The sequence below is a fragment of the Rhinoraja longicauda genome, chromosome 44, assembly GCF_053455715.1.
Source record: "Rhinoraja longicauda isolate Sanriku21f chromosome 44, sRhiLon1.1, whole genome shotgun sequence".
Lineage (NCBI taxonomy): Eukaryota > Metazoa > Chordata > Chondrichthyes > Rajiformes > Arhynchobatidae > Rhinoraja > Rhinoraja longicauda.
The window spans coordinates 5293583-5320184 of record NC_135996.1 but is presented as its reverse complement, the minus strand read 5'-3'; the positions used below and the strand labels follow the sequence as shown (position 1 = coordinate 5320184).

At 53.3% G+C, this 26602-nt stretch overlaps 1 protein-coding gene across 1 annotated transcript in view; it reads right to left on the bottom strand.

Moving 5' to 3' along the window:
• Nucleotides 1–25073, bottom strand: part of LOC144612342 (unconventional myosin-If-like) — a 25730-nt gene extending 657 nt beyond the window's left edge. Inside the window, exons 1-8 of the mRNA XM_078431918.1 lie at nt 24783–25073; nt 12788–12925; nt 10608–10697; nt 6233–6327; nt 4451–4538; nt 2702–2791; nt 1025–1156; nt 106–240 (exon numbers count right to left, since the gene is read on the bottom strand). Coding sequence (XP_078288044.1) covers nt 106–240; nt 1025–1156; nt 2702–2791; nt 4451–4538; nt 6233–6327; nt 10608–10697; nt 12788–12925; nt 24783–24785 — 771 coding nt within the window. The 5' untranslated portion in view covers nt 24786–25073. The remainder of the gene's footprint in view (nt 1–105; nt 241–1024; nt 1157–2701; nt 2792–4450; nt 4539–6232; nt 6328–10607; nt 10698–12787; nt 12926–24782) is intronic.
• Between the last annotated feature and the right edge of the window lie 1529 nt (nt 25074–26602).

Genomic DNA, 26602 nt, shown 5'->3' with positions numbered 1-26602 from the left:
CGTGTGTGTCGGATCGCGTTAGTGCGCGGGGATCGCAGGCCGGCACGGACCCGGTGGGCCGAAGGGCCTGTTTGCGCGCGGTGTCGCTGCAGTTCGTGGGCTCACCACGGTCTCGGCAAACTCCAGCCCGTCGTCCATGTCATCGATGGTGTACGTGGCCGATTGGTTGAGGTAGTAGTAGTAGTCCGGGGCCGTGACCCCCAGGTTCGTCCTCTCCTCCTCACTCACCCCCTTCAGCAGCTTGGAGAGGCAACGGGGAGAGGGGAGTTGAGACAACCCAGGGACCTCCCTCCTCCCTCCCTTCCCTCCCCCTCCCTCCCTCCCTCCCTCCCTCCCTCCCTTCTCTCTCCCCCTCCCTCCCTCCATCCCTCCCTCCATCCCTCCCTCCCTCCCTCCCTCTCTCCATTTCTCGCTAGCTCGCTCCCTCCCTCTCTACCTCCCCACCATCCCTCCTTCCCCCCCCCTCACATCCCTTGCTCCCTCCCTCTATTTGGGGAGGGGAGGGGTTGAGGGAGGGAGGGGTGAGGGAGGGGGAGGGAGGGGTGAGGGAGGGAGGGAGGGGTGAGGGAGGGGTGAGGGAGGGAGGGGGAGGGAGGGAGGGGTGAGGGAGGGAGGGAGGGAGGGGGAGGGAGGAGGTGAGGGAGGGAGGGAGGGGTGAAGGAGGGAGGGGTGAGGGAGGGAGGGGTGAGGGAGGGAGGGAGGGGAGGGAGGGGTGAGGAAGGAGAGGAGATGGAGGGAGAGAGTTAGGAGGGGAGTGTTGGGGGGGAGGGGAGAGGTGGAGGGGGGTAGGGGAGAGGAGGTGAGGGGGTGAGAGGAGGGGGTGAGGTGAGGGGAGGAAGGGGAGGGGAGGGGTGAGAGGAGTGGAGAGGAAGGAGAGGAGATGGAGGGAGAGTTGGGGAGGGATTGTTGGAGGGAGGGGAGATGTGGAGGGGGGTAGGGGAGAGGGATGAGGTGAGGGGGTGAGGTGAGGGGGTGAGGTGAGGGGAGGGAGGGGAGGGGAGGGGGTGAGAGGCCGCTCGCCCACCTGGTAGTAGATGTGGAAGCTCCTCTCTCCCGGATTCTGCGACACAACCCGGGATTTCTCCAGGAGGAAGTTGGAAATTTTCCCTCCATCGGGCTCCCCTCCCCGACTGAACTGGATCTCAAAGTACTTGCCCTGAAACGGATTTACAAACTTGTAAGAGGAGCACAGAACAGTCCAGCGCAAGACCAGGCCCTCCGGCGCTGTAGGCCCGGACGCTGTAGGCCCGGAAACTGTGGGCTCGGACAGTGTAGGCCCGGACAGTGTAGGCCCGGACGCTATAGGCCCGGACAGTGTAGGCCCGGGCGCTGTAGGCCCGGACGCTGTAGGCCCGGACAGTGTAGGCCCGGACAGTGTAGGCCCGGACAGTGTAAGCCCGGACGCTGTAGGCCCGGACAGTGTAGGCCGGACAGTGTAGGCCCGGGCGCTGTAGGCCTGGACGCTGTAGGCCCGGACAGTGTAGGCCCGGACAGTGTAGGCCCGGACAGTGTAAGCCTGGACGCTGTAGGCCCGGACAGTGTAGGCACGGACAGTGTAGGCCCTGGACAGTGTAGGCCCGGGCAGTGTTAGGCCCGGACAGTGTAGGCCCGGACAGTGTAGACCCGGACACTGTTGCCCAGGAGGCCCGGGCGCCGCCTAACGGAGGTTGCCTAGCAACCCGCCTCCGGCCCGGGCGGCCGCCATTGGTGGAGCGGGAGCGCGTGGCCGCTGGCTGGGTGAGGTCACGTGGGGCGTGGGGCGATGACGTCACCTTGTCCCTTATTTGGGAGTGAGAAAGTTGGCAACCCCTAGTCCAGGCCGAACACGGTGCCAAGACCACATATCTTTCATCCATCGATCGATGGGTCTGAAGAAGGGTGTCGGGCCGAAACGTCGCCCATCCTTCTCTCCAGAGACGCTGCCTGGCCTGTTGAGTTACTCCAGCACTTTGTGCCAACCAACTCTAATCTTAATTGAGTTTAGAGATTCAGAGAGGAAACTCTGATGGGTGTATGGAACGAGCTGCCAGAGGAGGTAGTTAAGGACTGCGTGGGTTTTCTCCGTGTGCGTGTGTGTGTGCGTGTGTGCGCGCGTGTGTGCGCGCGTGTGTGCGTGTGCGTTTGCCTGTGCATGTTGTGTGCATGCGTGTGTGTGTAAGGTGAAGGGGAAAAGATCATTTAAGGCGCTCGTTTAAGGTGAAGGGAAAAGATTTAATAGGATTTTTCACACAGAGGGTGGTGGGTGTACGGAACGAGCTGCCAGAGGAGGTAGTTGAGGCTGGGACTATCGCAACGTTTAAGAAACAGGTACATGGATAGGACAGTTTGGAGGGATATGGACCAAACGCGGGCAGGTGGGACCAGTGTAGATGGGGAAAAGCTTTTTCAGTCAGAGATTGTGAATCTGTGGAATTCTCTGCCTCAGAAGGCAGTGGAGGCCAATTCTCTGAATGCTTTCAAGAGAGAGCTAGATAGAGCTCTTAAGGATAGCGGAGTCAGGGGGTATGGGGAGAAGGCAGGAATGATTGAGAATGATCAGCCATGATCACATTGAATGGGCGGTGCTGGCTCGAAGGGCCGAATGGCCTCCTCCTGCACCTACAGTCTATTGATTGACATGTTGGCCGGTGAGGGCAAGTTGACTTGTTTCCACACTGTATCACTCTACGACTCCAAATATTAAAAATGAACACATTCTTACAAATCGACTGGAGTTATTGTTCCGCACCGTCTTGGCGTTCCCAAATGCTTCCAGCAAAGGATTGGATTTCAGGATAATGTCCTTCACTTGCTGCAGGTGACAAGGAAATAGAGGTTTAGGTTTATTCCAGTCACGTGTACAGAGGTACAGTGAAACAGCTGTGTTCTACATGCGGTCCAACACACACAGATCAGACAATACTGCCAATAAACACAAACAAATTAAACTCTAGTACAACATACACACGGGGAAATCTTTCAACGGGAGATATCGTTGAAGACCAGACACAAAATGTTGGAGTAACTCAGCGGGCAGAGAAACATAGAAAACTAGGTGCAGGAGGAGGCCATTCGGCCCACTTCGAGCCGGCACCGCCATTCATTGTGATCGCGCTGATCGTCCACAATCAGTAACCCGTGCCTGCCTTCTCCCCATATCCCTTGATTCCGCTAGCCCGAGAGCTCTATCTAACTCTCTTTTAAATACATCCAGTGAATCGGCCTCCACTGCCCTCTGCGGCAGAGAATTCCACAAATTCGCAACTCTCTGGGTGGAAAAAGGTTTCAATAATAGACAATAGACAATAGGTGCAGGAGTAGGCCATTCAGCCCTTCGAGCCAGCACCGCCATTCAATGCGATCATGGCTGATCACTCTCAATCACTACCCCGTTCCTGCCTTCCCCCATACCCCTTCACTCCGCTATCCTTAAGAGCTCTATCCAGATCTCTCTTGAAAGCATCCAACGAACTGGCCTCCACTGCCTTCTGAGGCAGAGAATTCCACACCTTCACCACTCTCTGACTGAAAAAATTCTTCTTCACCTCAGTTTTAAATGGCCTCCCTTTATTCTTAGACTGTGTGTGTGGCCCCTGGTTCTGGACTCCCCCAACACTGGGAACATTGGGATAGAAGGAATGGCCAGCTTACACCCCAGCGGTATGAATATTGTCTTCTCTAACTTCAAGTACCCCATGCTTTCCTGCTCTCTCCACCAATCCTCCCCCATCCTAGTTCTCTGACCAGTCTGACTGCCCCCTGATTGACTTTTATCTCTGTCTGCTTCGATGTCGCCTTCTCCCCGGCTAACAATTCTACATTTTCCTTCACCCGCATCCCCTTTGATGTCTCGTTTTCACACCTCACCCTTCCTTATCTCCCTCTCCCCCGACTTTAAGTCTGAAGAAGGTCTCGACCTGAAACGTCGCCCATTCCTTCTCTCCAGAGTTGCTGCCTGTCCCGCTGAGTTACTCCAGCACTTTGTGTCGATCTTTTGGATTAGAAGGATGGGATTCCTTGTAGAAAATGTTCATACCGTGGTCGGAATCGAACCTGGGTCTCTGGCGCTGTGAGGCAGCAACTCTACCGCTGCGACACCCTTAGATGCCACCCCTAGGATAGTTTAGTTTAGCGATACAGCGCGGAAACAGGCCCTTCGGCCCACCGGGTCCGCGCCGCCCAGCGATCCCCGCACACTAACACTATCCCACACACACACTGGCGACAATTTTACCGGAGCCAATTAACCTACAAACACGCACGTCTTTGGAGTGCGGGAGGAAACCGGAGCGCCCGGAGAAAACCCACGCGGGTCACGGGGAGAACGTGCAAACTCCGTGCGGTCAGGAGCGAACCCGGGTCTCTGGCGCTGTGAGGCAGCAGCTCTACCCGCTGTGCCACCGGGCCGACCCACTACAGAGGAGGGGGATGGCAGTGGGGGGGTATAGATTAGGGGGGGAGCAAGACTTGCCTGGACTTTTGGACCACCGCCCGACACCTTCGAGATGTAACTCATGATGTACTTGGCTCCCACAGTCTTGCCCGCTCCACTCTCCCCACTGTACAGAGAGAGAGAGAGAGGGAGAGAGAGAGAGAGAAAGAGAGAAAAAACATTTGCAAGTGAAGGTAAAAGGTAGGGTTGCCAACTGTCCCGTATTAGCCGGGACATCCCGTATTTTGGGCTAAATTGGTTTGTGCCGTATGGGACCGCCCTTGGCCTGTATTAGGCCCAGGGACACTGTAGGCCCGGACGCTGTAGGCCCGGACGCTGTAGGCCCGGATGCTGTAGGCCCGGACGCTGTAGGCTCGGACGCTGTAGGCCCGGACGCTGTAGGCCCAGACGCTGAAGGCCCGGATGCTGTAGGCCCAGACGCTGTAGGCCCTGACGCTGTAGGCCTGGGCGGTGTAGGCCCGGGCGGTGTAGGCCCGGGGGGTGCTGTAGGCCCAGACACTGTAGGCCTAGGGGCCGCTGTAGGCCCGGACATTGTAGGCTAACGGAGCGTGTTCGGGGAGCGGGGTCGAACACCGCTCGTGTTAGCGGTGCAGGGGGAGGCCATTTGGCCCACTTCGAGCAGGCACCGCCATTCATTGTGATCATGGCTGAGTGTGTTCGTCTGACGGAGGTTGCATAGCAACCCGCCTCCCGGCCCGGGCGGCCACCATTGGTAGAGCGGACGCACGTGGCCGCTGGCTGGGTGAGGTCACGTGGGGCACGGGGCGGTGACATCACCTTGTCCCGTATTTGGGAGCGAGATAGTTGGCAACCCTACCTCCAGTCTAGAGTAGCTTTATCTGGACTGGACTTAAAACATAGTATATAGGTGCAGGAGTAGGCCATTCAGCCCTTCGAGCCAGCACCGCCATTCAATACGATCATGGCTGATCATCCAAAATCTGTACCCCGTTCCTGCTTTTTTCCCCACATCCCTTGATTCCGTTAGCTTTAAGAGCTAAATCTGACTCTCCCTTGAAAACATCCAGAGAATCGGCCTCCACTGCCCTCTGTGGCAGAGAATCCCACAGATTCACAACTCTCTGGGTGAAAAGGTTTTTTCTCATCTCAGTCCTAAATGGCCGACCCCTTATTCTTAAACTGTGTGTGGACCCTGGTTCTGGACTCCCCCAACATGGGGAACATTTTTCCTGCATCTAGCCTGTCCAATCCCTAAAATATTTTATATGTTTCTATAAGATCCCCTCTCATCCTTCTAAATTCCAGTGAATAAGATTGGCGTGGTCTTGTCTAGATTGGAGTAGTTTACACAAAATGCTGGAGTAACTCAGCGGGTCAGGCAGCATCTCTGGAGAGAAGGAATGGGTGACGTTTCGGGTCGAGACCCCTCTTCTACAAGAAAATTCTTAAGGGATTGGACAGGCTAGATGCAGGAAAAATGTTCCCCATGTTGGGGGAGTCCAGAACCAGGGGCCACACACAGTTTAAGAATAAGGGGTCGGCCATTTAGGACTGAGATGAGGAGAAACTTTTTCGCCCAGAGAGTTGTGAATCTGTGGAATTCTCTGCCGCAGAGGGCAGTGGAGGCCGATTCACTGGATGTTTTCAAGGGAGAGTTAGATTTAGCTCTTAGGGCTAACGGAATCAAGGGATGTGGGGAGAAAGCAGGAATGGGGTACTGATCGTGGACGATCAGCCGTGATCATATTGAGTGGCGGTGCGTACAGGCTCGAAGGCCGAATGGCCTCCTCCTGCACCTGTTTTCGATGTCTCTAAGGTGGGTCGAGAGGAGGTGTTTACCTGATGATCACACACTGGTCCTCACCATCGATCATCATGTTACGGTACATGTTGTCGGCAAGAGCGTAGATGTGTGGTGGGTTTTCATACTGAGCCTGTGAGCAAAGACAACACACACACACACACACACACACACACACACACACACACACAGATACGGACACACGCACACACACACACAGACACAGATACACACACAGATACACACACAGATACACGCACGCACACACACACACACACACACACACAGATACACACGCACACACAGACAGACAGACACACGCACACACAGATACACAGATACACACACACACACACACAGAAACACAGATACACAGACACACACACACACAAGCACGCACACACACGCACACAGATACACACAGATACACAGATACACAGATACACACACACACACACACACACACACAGATACGGACACACGCACACACACACACAGACACAGATACACACACAGATACACACACAGATACACGCACGCACACACACACACGCACACAGATACACACGCACAGACACACGCACGCACACACAGACACACGCACACACAGATACACAGATACACAGACACACAAGCACGCACACACACGCACACAGATACACACACAGATACAGACACAGATACACAGATACACAGACCCACACACACACGCACAGATACAGACAGATACACACACACACACAGATACACACACACACACAGATACACAGACAGATACACACACACACACAGATACACACACACACACAGATACACAGACAGATACACACACACAGATACACACACACAGATACATACAGACACACACACACAGATACACACACACACACATATATACACACACATGCACACACGCACAGATACAGACAGACACACACATACGCACACACACACACACACAGATACACACACACACAAATACACACGCACACACACAGATACACACACACGCACAGATACACAGATACAGACAGACACACGCACGCACACACAGATAGACAGACACACGCACGCACACACACGCACACAGATACAGACACACACACGCACCACACACACAGATACACACACACGCAGATACACCCGCACGCACACACACACACATACATACACACACACGCACAGACATACACGCATGCACACACGCACACAGATACAGATACACGCATACACACACACAGATACATACAGACACACGCACGCACGCACACACAGATACACACAAATACATACAGACACACACACACAGATACAGACACACGCACACACACACAGATACAGACACACGCACACACACAGATACACATACACACACACGCACGCACACACAGATATACACACACACACAGATACACACACAGATACAGACACACACACATACACACACACATACGCACACACACACACACACACACACAGATACATACAGACACACACACACACACACACACACACACACACAGATATAGACACACACACATACACAGATACACACACACGCACGCACACAGATACACACACACACACACACACACACACACACACACACACAGATATAGACACACACACATACACAGATACACACACACACACACGCATGCACACACACACAGATACAGACACAGATAGACACAGATACACACACACGCAGACACACACGCACGCACGCACACACAGATAAACACACACGCACGCACACACACAGATACACACACACACACACACACACAGATAGACACACACACACACACACGCACACGCACACGCACACGCACACACACACATGTAATGCTGAGGCTTTATAAGGCACTGGTCAGACCGCATTTGGAATATTGTGAGCGAGAGAGTGAGAGAGAGCGAGAGGAAGTGAGTGTGAAGAGAAGGGAAGAGAGAGAGAGAGAGAGAGAGGGAGGGAGGGAGAGTGAGAGGGGGTAGAGGTGGGAGAGAGGGGGGAGGAGGGGAGAGAGTAAGGGACTGAGGGAAAGAGAGGGAGGGAGGGAGGGAGAGGGGGAAAGAGACAGTGAGAGGGAGAGAGAGAGAGAGAGAGAGAGGGAGAGAGAGAGGGAGGGAGAGAGGGAGGGAGAGAGGGAGGGAGAGAGAGGGAAGGAGAGAGAGGGACAGTGAGAGAGAGACAGTGAGAGAGAGGGGGAGGGACAGACTGAGAGGGACTGAGGGAGAGGGAGAGAGAGAGAGGGGAGAAAGGGGAGAGAGGGGGAGAGAGGGGGGGAGAGAGAGGGGGAGAGAGAGGGGAAGAGAGAGGTGGGGAGAGAGAGGGGAAGAGAGAGGTGGGGAGAGAGAGGGGGAGAGAGAGGGGAAGAAAGAGGAGGGAGAGAGAGGGGGGAAAGAGAGGGGGGAAGAGAGGGGGGGAAGAGGGAGGGAGAGAGGGGGAAGAGAGGGGGGGAGAGAGAGGGGGGGAGAGAAGGAGAGAGAGGGGGGAGAGAGGGGGGGAAGAGGGTGGAGGGGAGGGAGTGGGAAGAGAGGGAGAGAGGGGGGGGAGAGAGGGAGAGGGGGGTGGAGGGGGCGAGAGAAGGGAAAAGAGAGGAGAGAGTGATTGGACAAGCATTTTATCTAAGGAAATCACATTTCAGAGGTCAAATCAGAGCGGTGTTGAAATCTCTGTGGCCGGGCCTGTGTTGCCATGGTCACTAGGCCGGAGCCATTGCCTAATTCCTGAGCTGTTGCCAGACTAAAGGATCAGAAGGGAGGAACAGGTTGATCATTAAACAGGTCGCTGGTGATCTTTGTTGATCTTGGTCTCGGCCCTGAGAGAAACCACTTCAACATTCAACAGGAGTTGAGCACAGGAGCAAAGAGGTCCTTCTGCAGTTGTACAGGGCCCTAGTGAGACCGCACCTGGAGTACTGTGTGCAGTTTTGGTCTCCAAATTTGAGGAAGGATATTCTTGCTATTGAGGGCGTGCAGCGTAGGTTTACTAGGTTAATTCCCGGAATGGCGGGACTGTCGTACGTTGAAAGACTGGAGCGACTGGGCTTGTATACACTGGAATTTAGAAGGATGAGAGGAGATCTTATCGAAACGTATACGATTATTAAGGGGTTGGACACGTTAGAGGCCGGAAACATGTTCCCGATGTTGGGGGAGTCCAGAACAAGGGGCCACACAGTTTAAGAATAAGGGGTCGGCCATTTAGAACGGAGATGAGGAAAAACTTTTTCAGTCAGAGAGTTGTGAATCTGTGGAATTCTGTGCCTCAGAAGGCAGTGGAGGCCAAGCCTCTGAATGCATTCAAGAGAGAGCTAGATAGAGCTCTTAAGGATAGCGGAGTCAGGGGGTATGGGGAGAGGGCAGGAACGGGGTACTGATTGAGAATGATCAGCCATGATCACATTGAATGGCGGTGCTGGCTCGAAGGGCCGAATGGCCTCCTCCTGCACCTATTGTCTATTCAACAAACAGGCTTGAGCTATAGGAAGAGGCTGGGACTCGTTTAGTTGGGAACATGTTTCCTGCCTCTAACGTGTCCAACCCCTTAATAATCTTATACGTTTCGATAAGATCCCCTCTCATCCTTCTAAATTCCAGTGTATACAAGCCTAGCCGCTCCAGTCTTTCAACATATGACAGTCCCGCCATTCCGGGAATTTACCTGGTGAACCTGGTAATCATATGACAGTCCCGCCATAATTTTTTCACTCAAAGGGTGGTGGGTGTGTGGAACGAGCTGCCGGAGGAGGTAGTTGAGGTTGGGACTATCCCGACGTTTAAAAGACATTTGGACAGGTACATGGATAGGACAGATTCTTGATCAGTGCGGGTGTCAGGGGTTATGGGGAGAAGGCAGGAGAATGGGGTTGGGAGGGAGAGACAGATCGGCCGTGATTGAATGGCGGAGTGGATGTGAATGGCCTAATTCTGCTCCTGTGAGTTTTATGAACACACTCCGTTTGTTCAGGCAGACGCAAAATGCCGGAGTAACTCAGCGGGTCAGGCAGCATCTCCGGAGAGAAGGAATGGGGGACGTTTCGGGTCGAGTGAGCGTCGGGGGGGTGAAGAGGGAAACAGACGATGATAGATAGATAGAGAGAGAGAGAGAGATGGAACAAACGAATGAAGGATATGCAAACAGGTTTGTTCAGATGCCACATAGGGTTGCCAACTTTCTCGCTCCCAAATAAGGGACAAATGTTGACGTCACCGCCCCGCGCCCCACGTGACCTCACCCGGCCAGCGGCCACGTGCACTGGCTGGGTGAGGTGAGGCCACATGGGGCGCGGGGCGGTGACGTCAACCTTTGTCCCGAAGTTGGCAACCCTAACGCCGCGCGCAAAGGGCCGAACAGCGACCGAGCGGCCTACGAGCCTCGGTGTGCGCGCGCGCGTGCGCGTAACTTACCGCGCCCTGGTACAGCTCCACCTCACGCTCGGTGAAGTAGGGCATTGTTTTGAAAGGGTTGATGGAGATGAGGACAGGCCCGATGTATGTCTGCAATTCCGGGATTAAGGATGGATAGATCCGGCCGGGATTGTAGAGTTTCGCACTGAGGCCCGAACGCCCTTCAATTCCATTAGTATCGTTGCAGTTTGGTTATAAACATAGCACAAAAAGTAAGGAAATTTGTGTTTGGTAGATTATTTCTTTGTTGTAACAATGCTTCTTGGCAATAAATCTTATACCGTTGGAAAGCCTGTTTATTTCCCTTTTAAATGGTGCCACATTTGTAAGGAACATGCATTTGTGGGATGAGCAGCAGAGCTGAGTATGTGGGTTGCGCCCATGAAAAATTTGCCAAATCTTCTCTGCCAATGCCAAACAGCTTATTCTGCCATTGACTCTTGTTCGGTGTTGTTTGGTGGATTGGATGATTGAAGTCTGAAGAAACAAGACATATTGGCAATTTAACAATTTATTCATTTAATAAACAGGAGCCTCAGTAGCGTGTGGATGAACCATACACAGCCACAACAGCCTGGCACCTCCTCCTCATGCTGGTCACCAGCCTGGTCACACACTGTTGTGGGATGGCATCCCATTCTTGTCAGCACCTGGGGGTACCAGAAGCTCAAAACAAGAGTCAATAGCAACAGCAGAATAAGCTGTTTGGCATTGGCAGAGAAGATTTGGCAAATTTTTCATGGGCGCAACCCATATACTCAGCTCTGCTGCTCATCCCACAAATGCATGTTCCTTACAATTGTGGCACCATTTAAAAGGGAAATAAACAGGCTTTCCAACGGTATAAGATTTATTGCCAAGAAACATTGTTACAACAAAGAAATAATCTACCAAACACAAATTTCCTTACTTTTTGTGCTATGTTTTTAGTTTCTTTACAGTCTCGTTATAGTTTGGTTGTAGCTATAGACTAACACTGGGGTACAGTACTGGTGGGGGACGGGTGTGTGTGTAACACTGGGGTACAGTACTGGTGGGGACGGGTCTGTCACTGTATAACAACTGAACTAAACAGGGATGTAATGCTGAGGCTCTACGAGGAGCTGGTCAGGCCATATTTGGAGTATTGCGAGCAATTTTGGTGCCCCATATCTGAGGAAGGGCGTGCCGGGCTCTGGAGAGGGTCCAGAGGAGGTTTACAAGAACGAACGATCCCAGGAACGAGTGGGTTGACGTACGATGAGCGTTTGTGGGCACTGGGCCTGTAATCGCTGGAGTTTAGAAGGACGAGGGGGGACCTCATTGAAACGTACAGAACAGTGAGCGGCCTGGATAGAGTGGATGTGGAGAGGATGTTTCCACTAGTGGGAGAGTCTAGGACCAGAGGGCACAGCCTCAGAATTAAAGGACGTTCCTTTAGGAAGGAGATGAGGAGGAATTTCTTCAGTCAGAGGGTGGTGAATCTGTGGGATTCTTTGCCACAGACGGCTGTGGAGGCCACAAGTCAGTGGGTTTTTCTAAGGCAGAAATAGATAGATTCTTGATTAGTGCGGGTGTCAGGGAGAAGGCAGGAGAATGGGGTTGGGAGGGAGAGATAGATCAGCCGTGATTGAATGGCGGAGTGGACTTGATGGGCCGAATGGCCTAATTCTGCTCCTATCACATGTGACCTTATAAAACTAAACTAAACCAGTGGAACAGATGGACGTTTGGCCTCGATGTGAAACTCTACAATCCCAATTGGAAGCATAAGTAATCCCGGTAATGGTACTGTACCCCAGTGTTACACACACACCCGTCCCCACCGGTACTGTACCCCAGTGTTACACACACACCCGTCCCCACCGGTACTGTACCCCAGTGTTACACACACACCCGTCCCCACCGGTACTGTACCCCAGTGTTACACACACACCCGTCCCCACCGGTACTGTACCCCAGTGTTACACACACACCCGTCCCCACCGGTACTGTACCCCAGTGTTACACACACACCCGTCCCCACCGGTACTGTACCCCAGTGTTACACACACACCCATCCCCACCGGTACTGTACCCCAGTGTTACACACACACCCGTCCCCACCGGTACTGTACCCCAGTGTTACACACACACCCGTCCCCACCGGTACTGTACCCCAGTGTTACACACACACCCGTCTCCCTGCCCGTGAAGGATACAAAGATGTAGTCGTCCATGTAGCGCTTCTTGAGGTTGGCCACAATGGCGTCGTCGGTGATCTTGGTCAACAGAACCATGTCGTCCACTCCTGACTGCTTGACGTTCTGCGCCTGCCAATGGTATCGCTCCTTGCTGCCCTGTGCGTGCACAAAACGTCGGCCATTGTGCGATGATTGGTGGACCGCGTGGGGTGGGGGGGGGGGGGGACCCGTTGCTCCTCCCGTGCAGCAGGTGGCGCTGCACAGGACAAAGGGATAGTTGTCTCTGTCTGCACACGGTGGGCGAGTGTACAGCCAGACCGGGTGGCTGCAGCCATTTTTAAGCCGTCTCGCTGCCAGCATTGAGTTAATGTAATAAAGACTTCTGTTGTACCTTGGAGACTCAAGCTTTATACAGAGATAGAACAAGAACACAAAACATTGGCCGCTGGAGGTCGTGACCATCTCCAACCCCCCACCCCATGACCCCGTGAGACAGCAGGGCACAGCCGAAGGGCCGAATGGTCACATGTGATGGGAGCAGAATTAGGCCATTTGGCCCATCAAGTCTACTCCGCCATTCAATCATGGCTGATCTATCTCTCCCTCCTAACCCCATTCTCCTGCCTTCTCCCCATAACCCCTGACACCCACACTAATCGAGAATCTATCTATCTCTGCCTTAAAAATACCCACTGACTTGTGGCCTCCACAGCCGTCTGTGGCAAAGAATCCCACAGATTCACCGCCCTCTGACTAAAGAAATTCCTCCTCATCTCCTTCCTGAAGGAACGTCCTTTAATTCTGAGGCTGTGCCCTCTGGTCCTAGACTCTCCCACTAGTGGAAACATCCTCTCCACATCCACTCGATCCAGGCCTTTCACTGTTCTGTACATTTCAATGAGGCCCCCCTTTTCATCCTTCTAAACTCCAGCGAGTACAGGCCCAGTGCCGGCAAACGCTCATCAATGTTGCTTCTTCCTCCTCATTCATCCTCATTCATTCTCAGACCATTCGGCCCTTCTAATGTGCTCTGCTGTACTGCCACACCAGGTTTAGGTTGAGAAGCAAGTAACTGCAAGTGCTGGTTTTACACAGAAGGACACAAAATGCTGGAGTAACTCAGTGGGCCAGGCAGCGTCTCTGGAGAACGTGGACAGGCGAGTTTTCGGGTCGGGACACTTTCTAGCTTTAAGTTTGTTGCCCGACCCTCTGAGTTACTCCGGCGCTTTGTGTCTATTTTTGTAAACCAACATCTGCAGTTCCTTGTCGAAAACTCGAAGAACTTCAGATGCTAGTTCATGCCAAAGGTGGGCACAAAATGCTGGAGTAACTCAGTGGGTCAGGCAGCTTCTCTGGAGAGAAGGAATGGGTGACGTTTCAGGTCAGGACTTTCTCTCCAGAGATGCCAAAAGTCTAAAGGTACGAACGTCAAAAGTGGACAAATCTGGTCTGGAAGTCAAAAAGTCCCAAAGAACTCTAAAATTGTAAAGGTGTAGAAGTCTTAAAGTCCAAGATCAAGTCTGAAAGTCTCAAAGACGTGTGAAAGTGTGTACAGAGACACGGGTTCCATCCTGACTACGGGCGCTGACTTTACGGAGTTTGCACGTTCTCCACCGCGACCTGCGTGGGTTTTCTCCGGTTGTGAAAACTCCGGTGGGTTGTCTCATAACAAGAGGAGTTGAGTATAGGAGCAAAGAGGTCCTTCTGCAGCTGTACCGGGCCCTAGTGAGACCGCACCTGGAGTACTGTGTGCAGTTTTGGTCTCCAAATTTGAGGAAGGATATTCTTGCTAATGTGGGCGTGCAGCGTAGGTTTACTAGGTTAATTCCTGGAATGGCGGGACTGTCGTATGTTGAAAGACTGGAGCGACTGGGCTTGTATACACTGGAATTTAGAAAGATGAGAGGGGATCTTATCGAAACGTATAAGATAATTAAGGGGTTGGACACGTTAGAGGCAGGAAACATGTTCCCAATGATGGGGGAGTCCAGAACAAGGGGCCACACAGTTTAAGAATAAGGGGTAGGCCATTTAGAACTGTGATGTAAACGGGGGAAAGAGTCTCAAAGAAGTCTAAAGTCTGACTCTCAAAGTTTCAAAGTCTCAAGTCTAAAAGAAGTCTCAAAGTCTAAAGTTGCAAAAATGTTAAAATGTAAAAGTCCCAAAGTCTTAAAGTCTAAACATTTCCCTCACCTACAACGGGACCCCACCACTGGCCACATCTTCCCATCCCCTCCCCTCTCTGCGTTCCGCAGGGACCGTTCCCTCCGTAACTCCCTGGTCCACTCGTCCCTTCCCACCCAAACCACCCCATCCCCGGGCACTTTCCCCTGCAACCGCACGAGATGCAACACCTGTCCCTTTACCTCCCCCCTCGACTCCATCCAAGGACCCAAACAGTCTTTCCAGGTGAGACAGAGGTTCACCTGCACCTCCTCCAACCTCATCTATTGCATCCGCTGCTCCAGATGTCAACTTCTTTACATCGGCGATACCAAGCGCAGGCTCGGTGATCGTTTCGCTCAACGCCTTCGCTCAGTCCGCCTCAACCAACCTGATCTCCCGGTGGCTCAGCACTTCAACTCCCCCTCCCACTCCCGGTCTGACCTTTCTGTCATGGGCCTCCTCCAGTGCCATAGTGAGGCCCACCGCAAATTGGACGAACAGCACCTCATATTTCGCTTGGGCAGCTTGCAGCCCAGCGGTATGAACATTGACTTCTCCAACTTTAGATAGTTCCTCTGTCCCTCTCTTCCCCTCCCCCTTCCCAGTTCTCCCTCTATCTTCCTGTCTCCACCTATATCCTTCCTTTGTCCTGCCCCCCTGACATCAGTCTGAAGAAAGGGTCTCGACCCGAAACGTCACCCATTCCTTCTCTCCCGAGATGCTGCCTGACCTGCTGAGTTACTCCAGCAATTTGTGATTAAGTTTCTCAAAGTGGTCGGCACGGTGGCGCAGCGGGTAGAGCTGCTGTTTTACAGCGCCGGAGACCCGGGTTCGATCCCAACTACGGGCGCCGTCTGTACGGAGTTTGTACGTTCTCCCCGTGACCTGCGTGGGTTTTCTCCGAGATCTTCGGTTTCCTCCCACACTCCAAAGACGTGCGGGTTTGTAGGTAAACTGGCTTGGTGTAAATGTAAAAACTGTCCCTAGTGTGTGTGTAGGATAGTGTTAGTGTGCGGGGATCGCTGGTCGGTGCTCACAGTCGCCATGGGGATGGGGAATGGGGGACCAGTCACCGGGGACGGACGGTCATCATTGGGATGTGGAACGGGGGACCAGTCACCGGGGACGGACGGTCGCCATGGGGATGGGGAACGGGGGACTGGTCACGGGGACAGACGGTCGTCATGGGGATGGGGAATGGGGGACCAGTCACCGGGGACAGACGGTCGCCATGGGGATGGGGAACGGGGGACTGGTCACGGGGGATGGACGGTCGCCTTGGGGATGGGGAACGGGGGACTAGTCACCGGGGACGGACGGTCGTCATGGGGATGTGGAATGGGGGACAGTCGCAGGGGACGGATGGTCGCCATGGGGATGGGGAATGGGGGACTAGTCACCGGGGACGGACGGTCGCCATGGGGATGGGGAATGGGGGACAGTCGCTGGGGACGGACGGTCGCCATGGGGATGGGGAACGGGGGACTGGTCACGGGGACAGACGGTCGCCATGGGGATGGGGAATGGGGGACTAGTCGTTGGGGACGGATGGTCGCCATGGGGTTGGGGAATGGGGGACAAGTCGCCGGATAGTGTTAGTGTGCGGGGAACGCTGGTCAGCGCGGACCAGGTGGGCCGAAGGGCCTGTTTCCGTGCTGTATCCCTAAACTAAACGTCGCTCAGAGTCTAAAGCTGCATTTACTTATTTGGTCACTGAAGCATCCAGTGAAATCTGTGCGGAGGATTATTGCAGGCACGCCGATGCCGAGACATGTCACGAGCGGGCTCCGATAGTTGCAGCATTCTCCCTGTCCTTGCATGCACGGCACCATGCACCCACGCATGCAAGAAACAACACGCCCTTCCTTATCGCACACACACACAGCAGCCAAACGCCACCCATTCCTTCTCTCCAGAGATGCTGCCTGTCCCGCTGAGTTACTCCAGCATTTTGTGTCCACCTTCGATTTAAAAGCGTTCTTGCCCACACAAAGTGGCTTTCAGTTTAGTTTAGAGACACAGCGCGGAAACAGGCCCTTCGGCCCACCGAGTCCGTGCCGACCAGCGATCCCCGTACACTAACACTATCCCACACACACACACACACAGTGACATGCTCACACACACACACACACACACACACACACACACACACACACACACACACACAGATACACACACACACACACACACACACACACACACACACACAGACACACACACACACACACACACACACACACAGATACACACACACACACACACACACACACACACACACACACACAGATACACACACACACACAGATACACACACACACACACGGGATAATTTATAAACCCGCACGTCTTTGGAGTGTGGGAGGAAACCGGAGCACCCGGAGAAAACCCACGCAGGTCACGGGGAGAACGTGCAAACTCCGCACAGACAGCACCCGTAGTCGGGATCGAACCCGGGTCTCTGGCGCCGTGAGGCGGCAACTCTACCGCTGCAGGTTGTAAGGTGACGTGACCCGCGTGGGTTTTCTCCGGGCGCTCCGCTTTCCTCCCACACTCCAAAGACGCGCAGGTTAGTCGGTTAATAGGCTTGGTGTCGTTATAAATTGTCCCCTAGTGTGTGTGTGTGTGTGTGTGTGAAGGGTGGTGTTAGTGTGCAGGTTGATCGCTGGTCTGTTTCCACGCTGTGTCTCTAAACTAAACTAATATCATGAGGTGGGAGGGGGGGGGGAGTAGATAGAATTAATGCACTAGGAGTGGGTGAGAGATGGGGGAGGGCGAAGCGAGATAAATCACCATTAATGAAAGGACTGCTACAAATGGCGGCACGGTGGCGCAGCGGTAGAGTTGCTGCCTTACAGCGAATGCAGCGCCGGAGACTCAGGTTCGATCCCGACCACGGGCGCCGTCTGTACGGAGTTTGCACGTTCTCCCCGTGACCTGCGTGGGTTTTCCCCGAGATCTTCGGTTTCCTCCCACGCTCCAAAGACGTACAGGTGTGTAGGTTAATTGGCTGGGTTAATTAAAATGTAAAAATTGTCCCTAGCGTGTGTGTAGGATAGTGTTAGTGTGTGCGGGGATCGCTGGGCGGCACGGACCCGGTGGGCCGAAGGGCCTGTTTCCGCGTTGTATCTCTAAATCTAAGTCTAAAATCTAAAATGCAGAACAATGGGAAAAGTCAACAGGAAGCCAAAAGTCAAACATACATCACACAGGAATGATCAACAAAATGCCAGCAAAAGTAGAGGAAGTAACTAACTGAGGTTTGTAAGACGAGAGGTCACAGTTTTACAGTCAGAGGGGCAGAATTTAAAGAGGGACACAAAATGCCGGAGTAACTCAGCGGGACAGGCAGTGTCTCTGGAGAGAAGGAACGGGTGACATAGAAACATAGAAACATGGAAAATAGGTGCAGGAGTAGGCCATTCGGCCCTTCGAGCCTGTACGCACCGCCATTCAATATGATCATGGCTGATCATCCAACTCAGTAACTTGAACCTGCCTTCTCTCCATACCCCCTGATCCCTTTAGCCACAAGGGCCACATCTAACTCCCTCTTAAATATAGCCAATGAACTGGCCTCAACTACCTTCTGTGGCAGAGAATTCCACAGATTCGCCACTCTCTGTGTGAAAAAAAACGTTCTCATCTCGGTCCCCCTTATCCTTAAACTGTGACCCCTTGTTCTGGACTTCCCCAACATCGAGAACAATCTTCCTGCATCTAGCCTCTCCAACCCCTTAAGAATTTTGTACGTTTCTATAAGATCCCCCCTCAATCTTCTAAATTCCAGCGAGTACAAGCCGAGTCTATCCAGTCTTTCTTCATATGAAAGTCCTGCCATCCCAGGGATCAATCTGGTGAACCTTCTCTGTACTCCCTCTGTGGCAAGAATGTCTTTCCTCAGATTAGGAGACCAAAACTGTACGCAATACTCCAGGTGTGGTCTCACCAATGCCCTGTACAACTGCAGCAGAACCTCCCTGCTCCTATACTCAAATCCCCTCGCTATGAATGCCAACATACCATTCGCTTTCTTCACTGCCTGCTGCACCTGCATGCCTACTTTCAATGACTGGTGCACCACGACACCCAGGTCTCGTTGCATCTCCCCTTCCCCTAACCGGCCACCATTCAGGTAATAGTCTGCTTTCCTGTTCTTGCCGCCAAAGTGGATAACCTCACATTTATCCACATTATACTGCATCTGCCATGCATTTGCCCACTCGCCTAACCTATCCAAGTCACCTTGCAGCCTCCATAGCATCCTCCTCACAGCTAACACTGCCCCCCAGCTTCGTGTCATCCGCAAACTTGGAGACGTTGCATTCAATTCCCTCGTCCAAATCATTGATATATATTGTAAATAGCTGGGGTCCCAGCACTGAGCCTTGCGTGCCGAGACACTTCTTCGGACTGTGTCACCGAGCCCCTCCAGCATTTTTGTGTCTCGACCCGCTGAGTTCCTCCAGCATTTTGTGTCCACCTTCGATTTAAACCAGCGTCTGCAGTTCTTTCCTCCATGGAATTTAAAGTAGACGAGTTAATAAAAAGTTCGGGAAAGCTGTGAGAAGATGATGTCGATATCGGCTGCCTCACAGATCCAGGGACAGTTTCTTCCTGGCTGTTATCAGGCAACTGAACCGTCCTACCACAACCAGAAAGCAGTCCTGAACTACCATCTACCTCATTGGAGACCCTCTGACCATCCTTGATCGGACTTTGCTGGCTTTACCTCGCACTAAACGTTATTCCCTCATCGTGTATCTGCACACTGTGGACGGCTCGATTGTAATCACGTATATTGTCTTTCCGCTGACTGGTTAGCACGCGACAAAAAGCTTTTCACTGTACCTCGGTACACGTGACAATAAACAGAACCGAACTGGGGGGGATTAATCAGTGGCGGGGCTGCAACTGATCAACTTTACAGAGAGACGCTGGGCGAGGTAGAGCTCGGAGAGGGAGGTCAACGACAAGGAGAGGGAGAAGATCTGATGGGATTAGTGTAAATGGAATAACATGGGCTCACATTGGGCCGAATGGTCAATAGACAATAGGTGCAGGAGGAGGCCATTCGGCCCTTCGAGCCAGCACCGCCATTCAATGTGGTCATGGCTGATCATCCACAATCAGTACCCCGTTCCTGCCTTCTCCCCATACCCCCCGATTCTGTGATCCTGAGAATATTTTTAAGGCTGAGGGAAATCAAAAAGAGGTGGGGAGGGGCGGGTGGGAGGAGGAGGGGGGAAGTTCAAAGGGTCTTTAGTTTTAGTTTAGTTTAGAGATACAGCGCGGAAACAGGCCCTTCGGCCCACCGGGTCCATGCCGACCAGCGATCCCCGCACACTAACACTATCCTCAGTTTAGGTTAGAGATACAGCGCGGAAACAGGCCCTTCGGCCCACCGGGTCCATGCCGACCAGCGATCCCCGCACACTAACACTACCCTACTAGGGACATTTCTTACATTTACCAAGCCAATTTACCGACACACATGTACGTCTTTGGAGTGTGGGAGGAAACCGAAGATCTCAATGGATCTCAACTGGAAATGGTTTAATTCCGCTCCTCCGAGCTTATGAACTTGGTGGCGGGTTAAAACGGTCTCGATAGATACTCATAGAGTCATAGAGTGATATAGTGCGGAAACAGGCCCTTCGGCCCAACGCCCAGCTAGGCTAGTCCCACCTGCCACCATTTGGTCCATATTCTATCCTATAACCATCCAGATGTTCGAATTGGGATATCAGCTCTTTCTCGCTCCACAGATGCTGCCCGGTATAAATGACAAATTGTCCCCTAGCGCGGGTGGAGGACAACGCTAGTGTGCGGGGATCGCTGGTCGGCGCGGAAGGAACCTTTTTTTTCGCGCCGTGGCTTTAAGGTGAGAGGGGCAAAGTTAGAAGGAAATAGACAATAGACAATAGGTGTTGTAAGCTTTGTTTTCACAGAGGGCGGTGGGGGCTGGAACGTGCTGCCTGGGGTGATGGTGGAGGCAGATACGATAGTAGCGTTTACAAGGCTTTTAGACAGGGATGGGCAGGGAATGGATCATATACAGGAGATGTGGTCTCTATACTGAGTATAAATAGTCCATATTGGCCAGGGTTGCCAACTGTCTCGTATTAGCCAGGACCTCCCGTATTTTGGGCTAAATTGGTTTGTCCCGTATGGGACTGCCCTTGTCCCGTATTAGGCTTGGGGGGGTGCTGTAGGCCCGGACACTGTAGGCCCGGACAGTGTAGCCCCGGGCACTGTAAGCCTGGACACTGTAGGACCGGACACTGTAGGCCCGGACACTGTAGGCCCGGACACTGTAGGCCCGGACACTGTAGGCCCGGACACTGTAGGCCCGGACACTGTAGGCCCGGACACTGTAGGCCCGGACACTGTAGGCCCGGACAGTGTAGGCCCGGACACTGTAGGCCCGGACAGTGTAGGACCGGACAGTGTAAGCCTGGACACTGTAGGACCGGACACTGTAGGCCCGGACACTGTAGGCCCGGACACTGTAGGCCCGGACACTGTAGGCCCGGACACTGTAGGCCCGGACACTGTAGGCACGGACACTGTAGGCCCGGACAGTGTAGGACCGGACAGTGTAGGACTGGGGGCGCAGTAGGCCCGGACACTGTAGGTCCCAACAGTTTAGGTTCCGACACTCTAGGTTTGCGACATTTTAACTCCGGACAGTGTAGGCCCGGACAGTGTAGGCCCAGACACTGTGGGCCCGGACATTGTGGGCCCGGACACTGTGGGCCCGGACACTGTAGGCCCGGACAGTGTAGGCCCGGACACTGTGGGCCCGGACACTGTGGGCCCAGACACTGTGGGACTGGATGTGCAGTAGGCCTGGATGCCGTAGGCCCCGACAGTTCAGGTTCCGACGCTCTAGGTTTGCGACATTTTAACTCCGGACAGTGTAGGCCCGGACACTGTGGGCCCGGACAGCATAGGCCCGGACAGCGTAGGCCCGGGCACCGCCTAACGGAGGTAGCAACCCGCCTCCCAGCCCGGGCGGCCGCCATTGGTGGAGCAGGGGCACGTGGCCGCTGGCTGGGTGAGGTCACTTGGGGTGCGGGGGGTGACGTCACCTTTTGTCCCTTATTTGGGAGTGAGACAGTTGGCAACCCCTAATTTTGGTATCATGTCCAGCACGGACATAGTGGGCCGAAGGGCCTGGGCCTGTGTAGGAAGGAACTGCAGATGCTGGTTTAGACTGTAGATGGGCACAAAATGCTGGAGTAACTCAGCGGGTCGGGCAGCATCTCTGGAGAGAAGGAACGGGTGACGTCTTGGGTCGAGACCCTTCTTCAGACTGAGAGTCGGGGGAGAGGGAAACGAGAGGTGGAGACGGTGATGTAGAGAGATAAAGAACAATGAATGAAAGATGCGCAAAAAAGTAACGGTGATAAAGGTGGGCTAGGTGAAAACGAGTTTCAGACAATGAGACTCAACAAGACAACTTCGAAGCTGGTAACGACTTGGGTGGGGGGGGGGGAGAGAGAGGGGGAATGCAAGGGTTACTTGAAGTTAGAGAAGTCAATGTTCGTACCGCTGGGGCGTGAGCTGCCCAAGCGAAATATGAGGTGCTGTTCCTCCAATTTGCGCTGGGCCTCACTCTGACAGTGGAGGAGGCCCGGGACAGAGAGGTCAGTGCGGGAGTGGGAGGTGTGGACTCGGTGTGCCGAAGGGTCCTTTTTTCCACTAAACTAAACTAAACTCGAGGGGCCTGAGCTACAGGGAGAGGTTGAGCAGGCTGGGACTCTATTCCTTGGAGCGCCGGAGGATGAGGGTGTTAGTTTAGTTTCGAGATACAGCGCGGGAACAGGCCCTTCGGCCCACCGAGTCCGCGACGACCAGCGATCCCCGCACACTAACACTATCCTACGCACACACCAGGGACAATTCACATTTATAGGGAAGCCAATCCAGCCGCAAACCCGCACGTCTTCGGAGTGTGGGGGGAAACCGGAGCGCCCGGAGAAAACCCACGCAGGTCACGGGGAGAACGTACAAACTCTGTACGGACAGCGCCCGTAGTCGGGATCGAACCCGGGTCTCCGGCGCCGTGAGGCAGCAACTCTACCGCTGCGCCACCGAGCCAAGTTCAGTTTATTGTCACGTGTACCGAGGTACTGTGAAAAGCTTTTATAGCGTGCTAAACAGTCAGTGGAAACATGATTACAATCGAGCCGTCTACCGTGTACAGACACAGGGCAGTACAAGGGAAACATGGAGACATAGAAAATAGGTGCAGGAGGAGGCCATTCGGCCCTTCGAGCCTGCACGCACCGCCATTCAACATGATCATGGCTGATCATCCAACTCAGTATCCCATACCTGCCTTCTCTCCATACCCCCTGATCCCTTTAGCCACAAGGGCCACATCTAACTCCCTCTTAAATATAGCCAATGAACTGGCCTCAACTACCTTCTGTGGCAGAGAATTCCACAGACTCACCACTCTCTGTGTGAAGAAATGTTTTCTCATCTCGGTCCTAAAAGACTTCCCCCTTATCCTTAAGCTGTGACCCCTGGTTCTGGACTCCCCCAACATCGGGAACAATCTTCCCGCATCTAGCCTGTCCAACCCCTTAAGAATTTTGTACGTTTCTATAAGATCCCCCCTCAGTCTTCTAAATTCCAGCGAGTACAAGCCGAGTCTATCCAGTCTTTCTTCATATGAAAGTCCTGCCATCCCAGGGATCAATCTGGTGAACCTTCTCTGTACTCCCTCTAAGGCAAGAACGTCTTTCCTCAGATTAGGAGACCAAAACTGCACACAATACTCCAGGTGCGGTCTCACCAAGGCCCTGTACAACTGCAGTAGAACCTCCCTGCTCCTATACTCAAATCCTCTTGCTATAAAGTCCAGTAAAGTCCGATCAAAGATAGTCCGAGGGTCTCCAATGAGGTAGATTATTGTTGGTGATCTTATAGAGGTGTACAAGATCATGAGAGGAATAGAGCACAGTCTCTTGCCCAGAGTAGGGGAATCGAGGACCAGAGGACATAGGTTTAAGGTGAAGGGGAAAAGATTTAATAGGAACCTGAGGGGTAACTTTTCCCACACAAAGGGTCCTACACAGGACCAGGCCCTTCGGCCCACTATGTCCGTGCTGGACATGATACCAAAATTAGGGGTTGCCAACTGTCTCACTCCCAAATAAGGGACAAAAGGTAACGTCACCGCCCCGCGTGACCTCACCCAGCCAGCGGCCACGTGCTCCCGCTTCAACAATGGCGGCCGCCCGGGCCGGGAGGCGGGTTGCTATGCAACCTCCGTTAGGCGGTGCCCGGACCTACACTGTCCGGGCCTATGCTGTCCGGGCCTACAGTGTCTGGACTCACGCTGTCCGGAGTTAAAATGTCGCAAACCTAGAGTGTCGGAACCAGAGGAGGTAGTTGAGGCTGGGACTGTCCCAACGTTTAGGAAACATTTAGACAGGTACATGGATAGGACAGGTTTGGAGGGATACGGGCCAAACGCAGGTGGGTTTGGGACTAGCGTAGATGGGGCACGTTGGCCGGTGTGGGCATGTTGGGCCGAAGGGTGTAGGAAGAAACGGCAGGCGCTGGTTTAAACCGTAGATAAAGACACAAAAACCCGAAGTAACTCAGCGGGTCGGGCAGCATCTCTGGAGAAGAGGAATGGGTGACGTTTCGGGTCGAGACCCTTCTTCAGACTCTGGATAACTATCTTACCCCAAAACCAACCAGCAGTTGTGAAGGTGGAGACACGAGACTCTAGATTCGGAAAGTTCCCGCTTTGTATTTCTACCGAATAAAGTTTATTCTGATTAACTAGAAAGATTTGGAGAGTTGGAGTCAGTAATTGACTTACCATCTTATCAGGGGATTGAGGGGCCTTCCAGTTCTTCCTGGTCTAAATCCTGTGGGCTGGGTAATGTCCCCTTCTGCTGTGCAAGAGAAAGAAGTGTTTAAAACCCCAGAGATATTTTCTCCCTCTCCTGGGCCATGTGTTACCTGTCCACCAGCGTGGACTGGCAGAACGGACAGCTTCCTCTGGACAGTGAGGTGTTGGTCGAATCGTTTTCCACCCTCCAGGAAGAGGGGTTGTTCTCTCGGCTCACCGGGTTGGAATGTTTCTGCAAAAGGTTTGCGGGGACTCAGGTACGGGCAGGTAAGGCTCAACACACACAGCTCTTTCAAGAATTCTGGGTATGTCCGAGGTGTGTCTGTTTCACAGGGCAACACCTGTGGCTCCATCTACTGGGAGAGCGGAGAGGTGCAATGCACACTCACACACATGCACGCCCACACACACACGCGCATAGACGCACACGCGCACACACACAGACGCACACACACATACAAGTGCACACACAAACACGCACACACACAGATGCACGCACACACACATACAAGTACACATACACAGAGGCACACGCGCACAGACACACACACACAGATGCACGCACACACACAAATGCGCACACGCACACACATATACAGAGACGCACACACACAGATACACACACACACACACACACACACATGCCCACACAAACACACACGCACACACACACATAGACGCACGCACACAGATACACACACACACAGACACACACACACAGATACACACACACACACACATATACAGAGACACACACACACACACGCACACAGACACACACATACAAGTACACACACACACAGATGCACGCACACACACACATACAAGTACACACACACAAACACGGTCACACACACACACGCACACAGATGCACACACACACATAGACGCACGCACATATAGACACACGCACAGACGCACACACATTTATACACAGATGCACGCACACACACATACAAGTACACACACACAAACGCGCGCACACACACACACATACAGTCACGCACACACAGATACACACACACACACACATAGACGCACACACACAGATACGCACACACAGATGCACGCACACACACATGCAAGTACACACACACACATGCTCACACATACGCACACAGATGCACGCATACACACATACGAGTACACACACACAGGTACACACACACATACACTTATACAGAGACGCACAGATACACACACACACACACATATACAGAGACACTCACACACACACATGCCCACACACACACACACACGTGCACACACACACACATAGACGCACGCACACAGATACACACACACACATATACAGAGACACACACACACACATGCCCACACACATACACGCGCACACACACACACAGATGCACGCACACACAGATGCACACACACACATACAAGTACACACACACAAACACGGTCACACACGCACACAGATGCACGCATACACACATACGAGTACACACACAGATACACACACACACATATACAGACACACGCACAGACGCACACACATTTATACACAGAGATGCAAGCATACACACATGCGAGTACACGCACACAAACGCGCGCGCGCGCACACTCACATGCACGCCCACATACGCACACACACGCAGACACACACAGACACACGCACACAGAGGCACGCACACACAGACACGCGCACAGACACGCACGCACGCACACACACACAAACGCGCACACACACGTGCTCATGCACACACACACACCGCACACAGACATATGCACACACAGACACACCGCACGCACACACAGACACACGC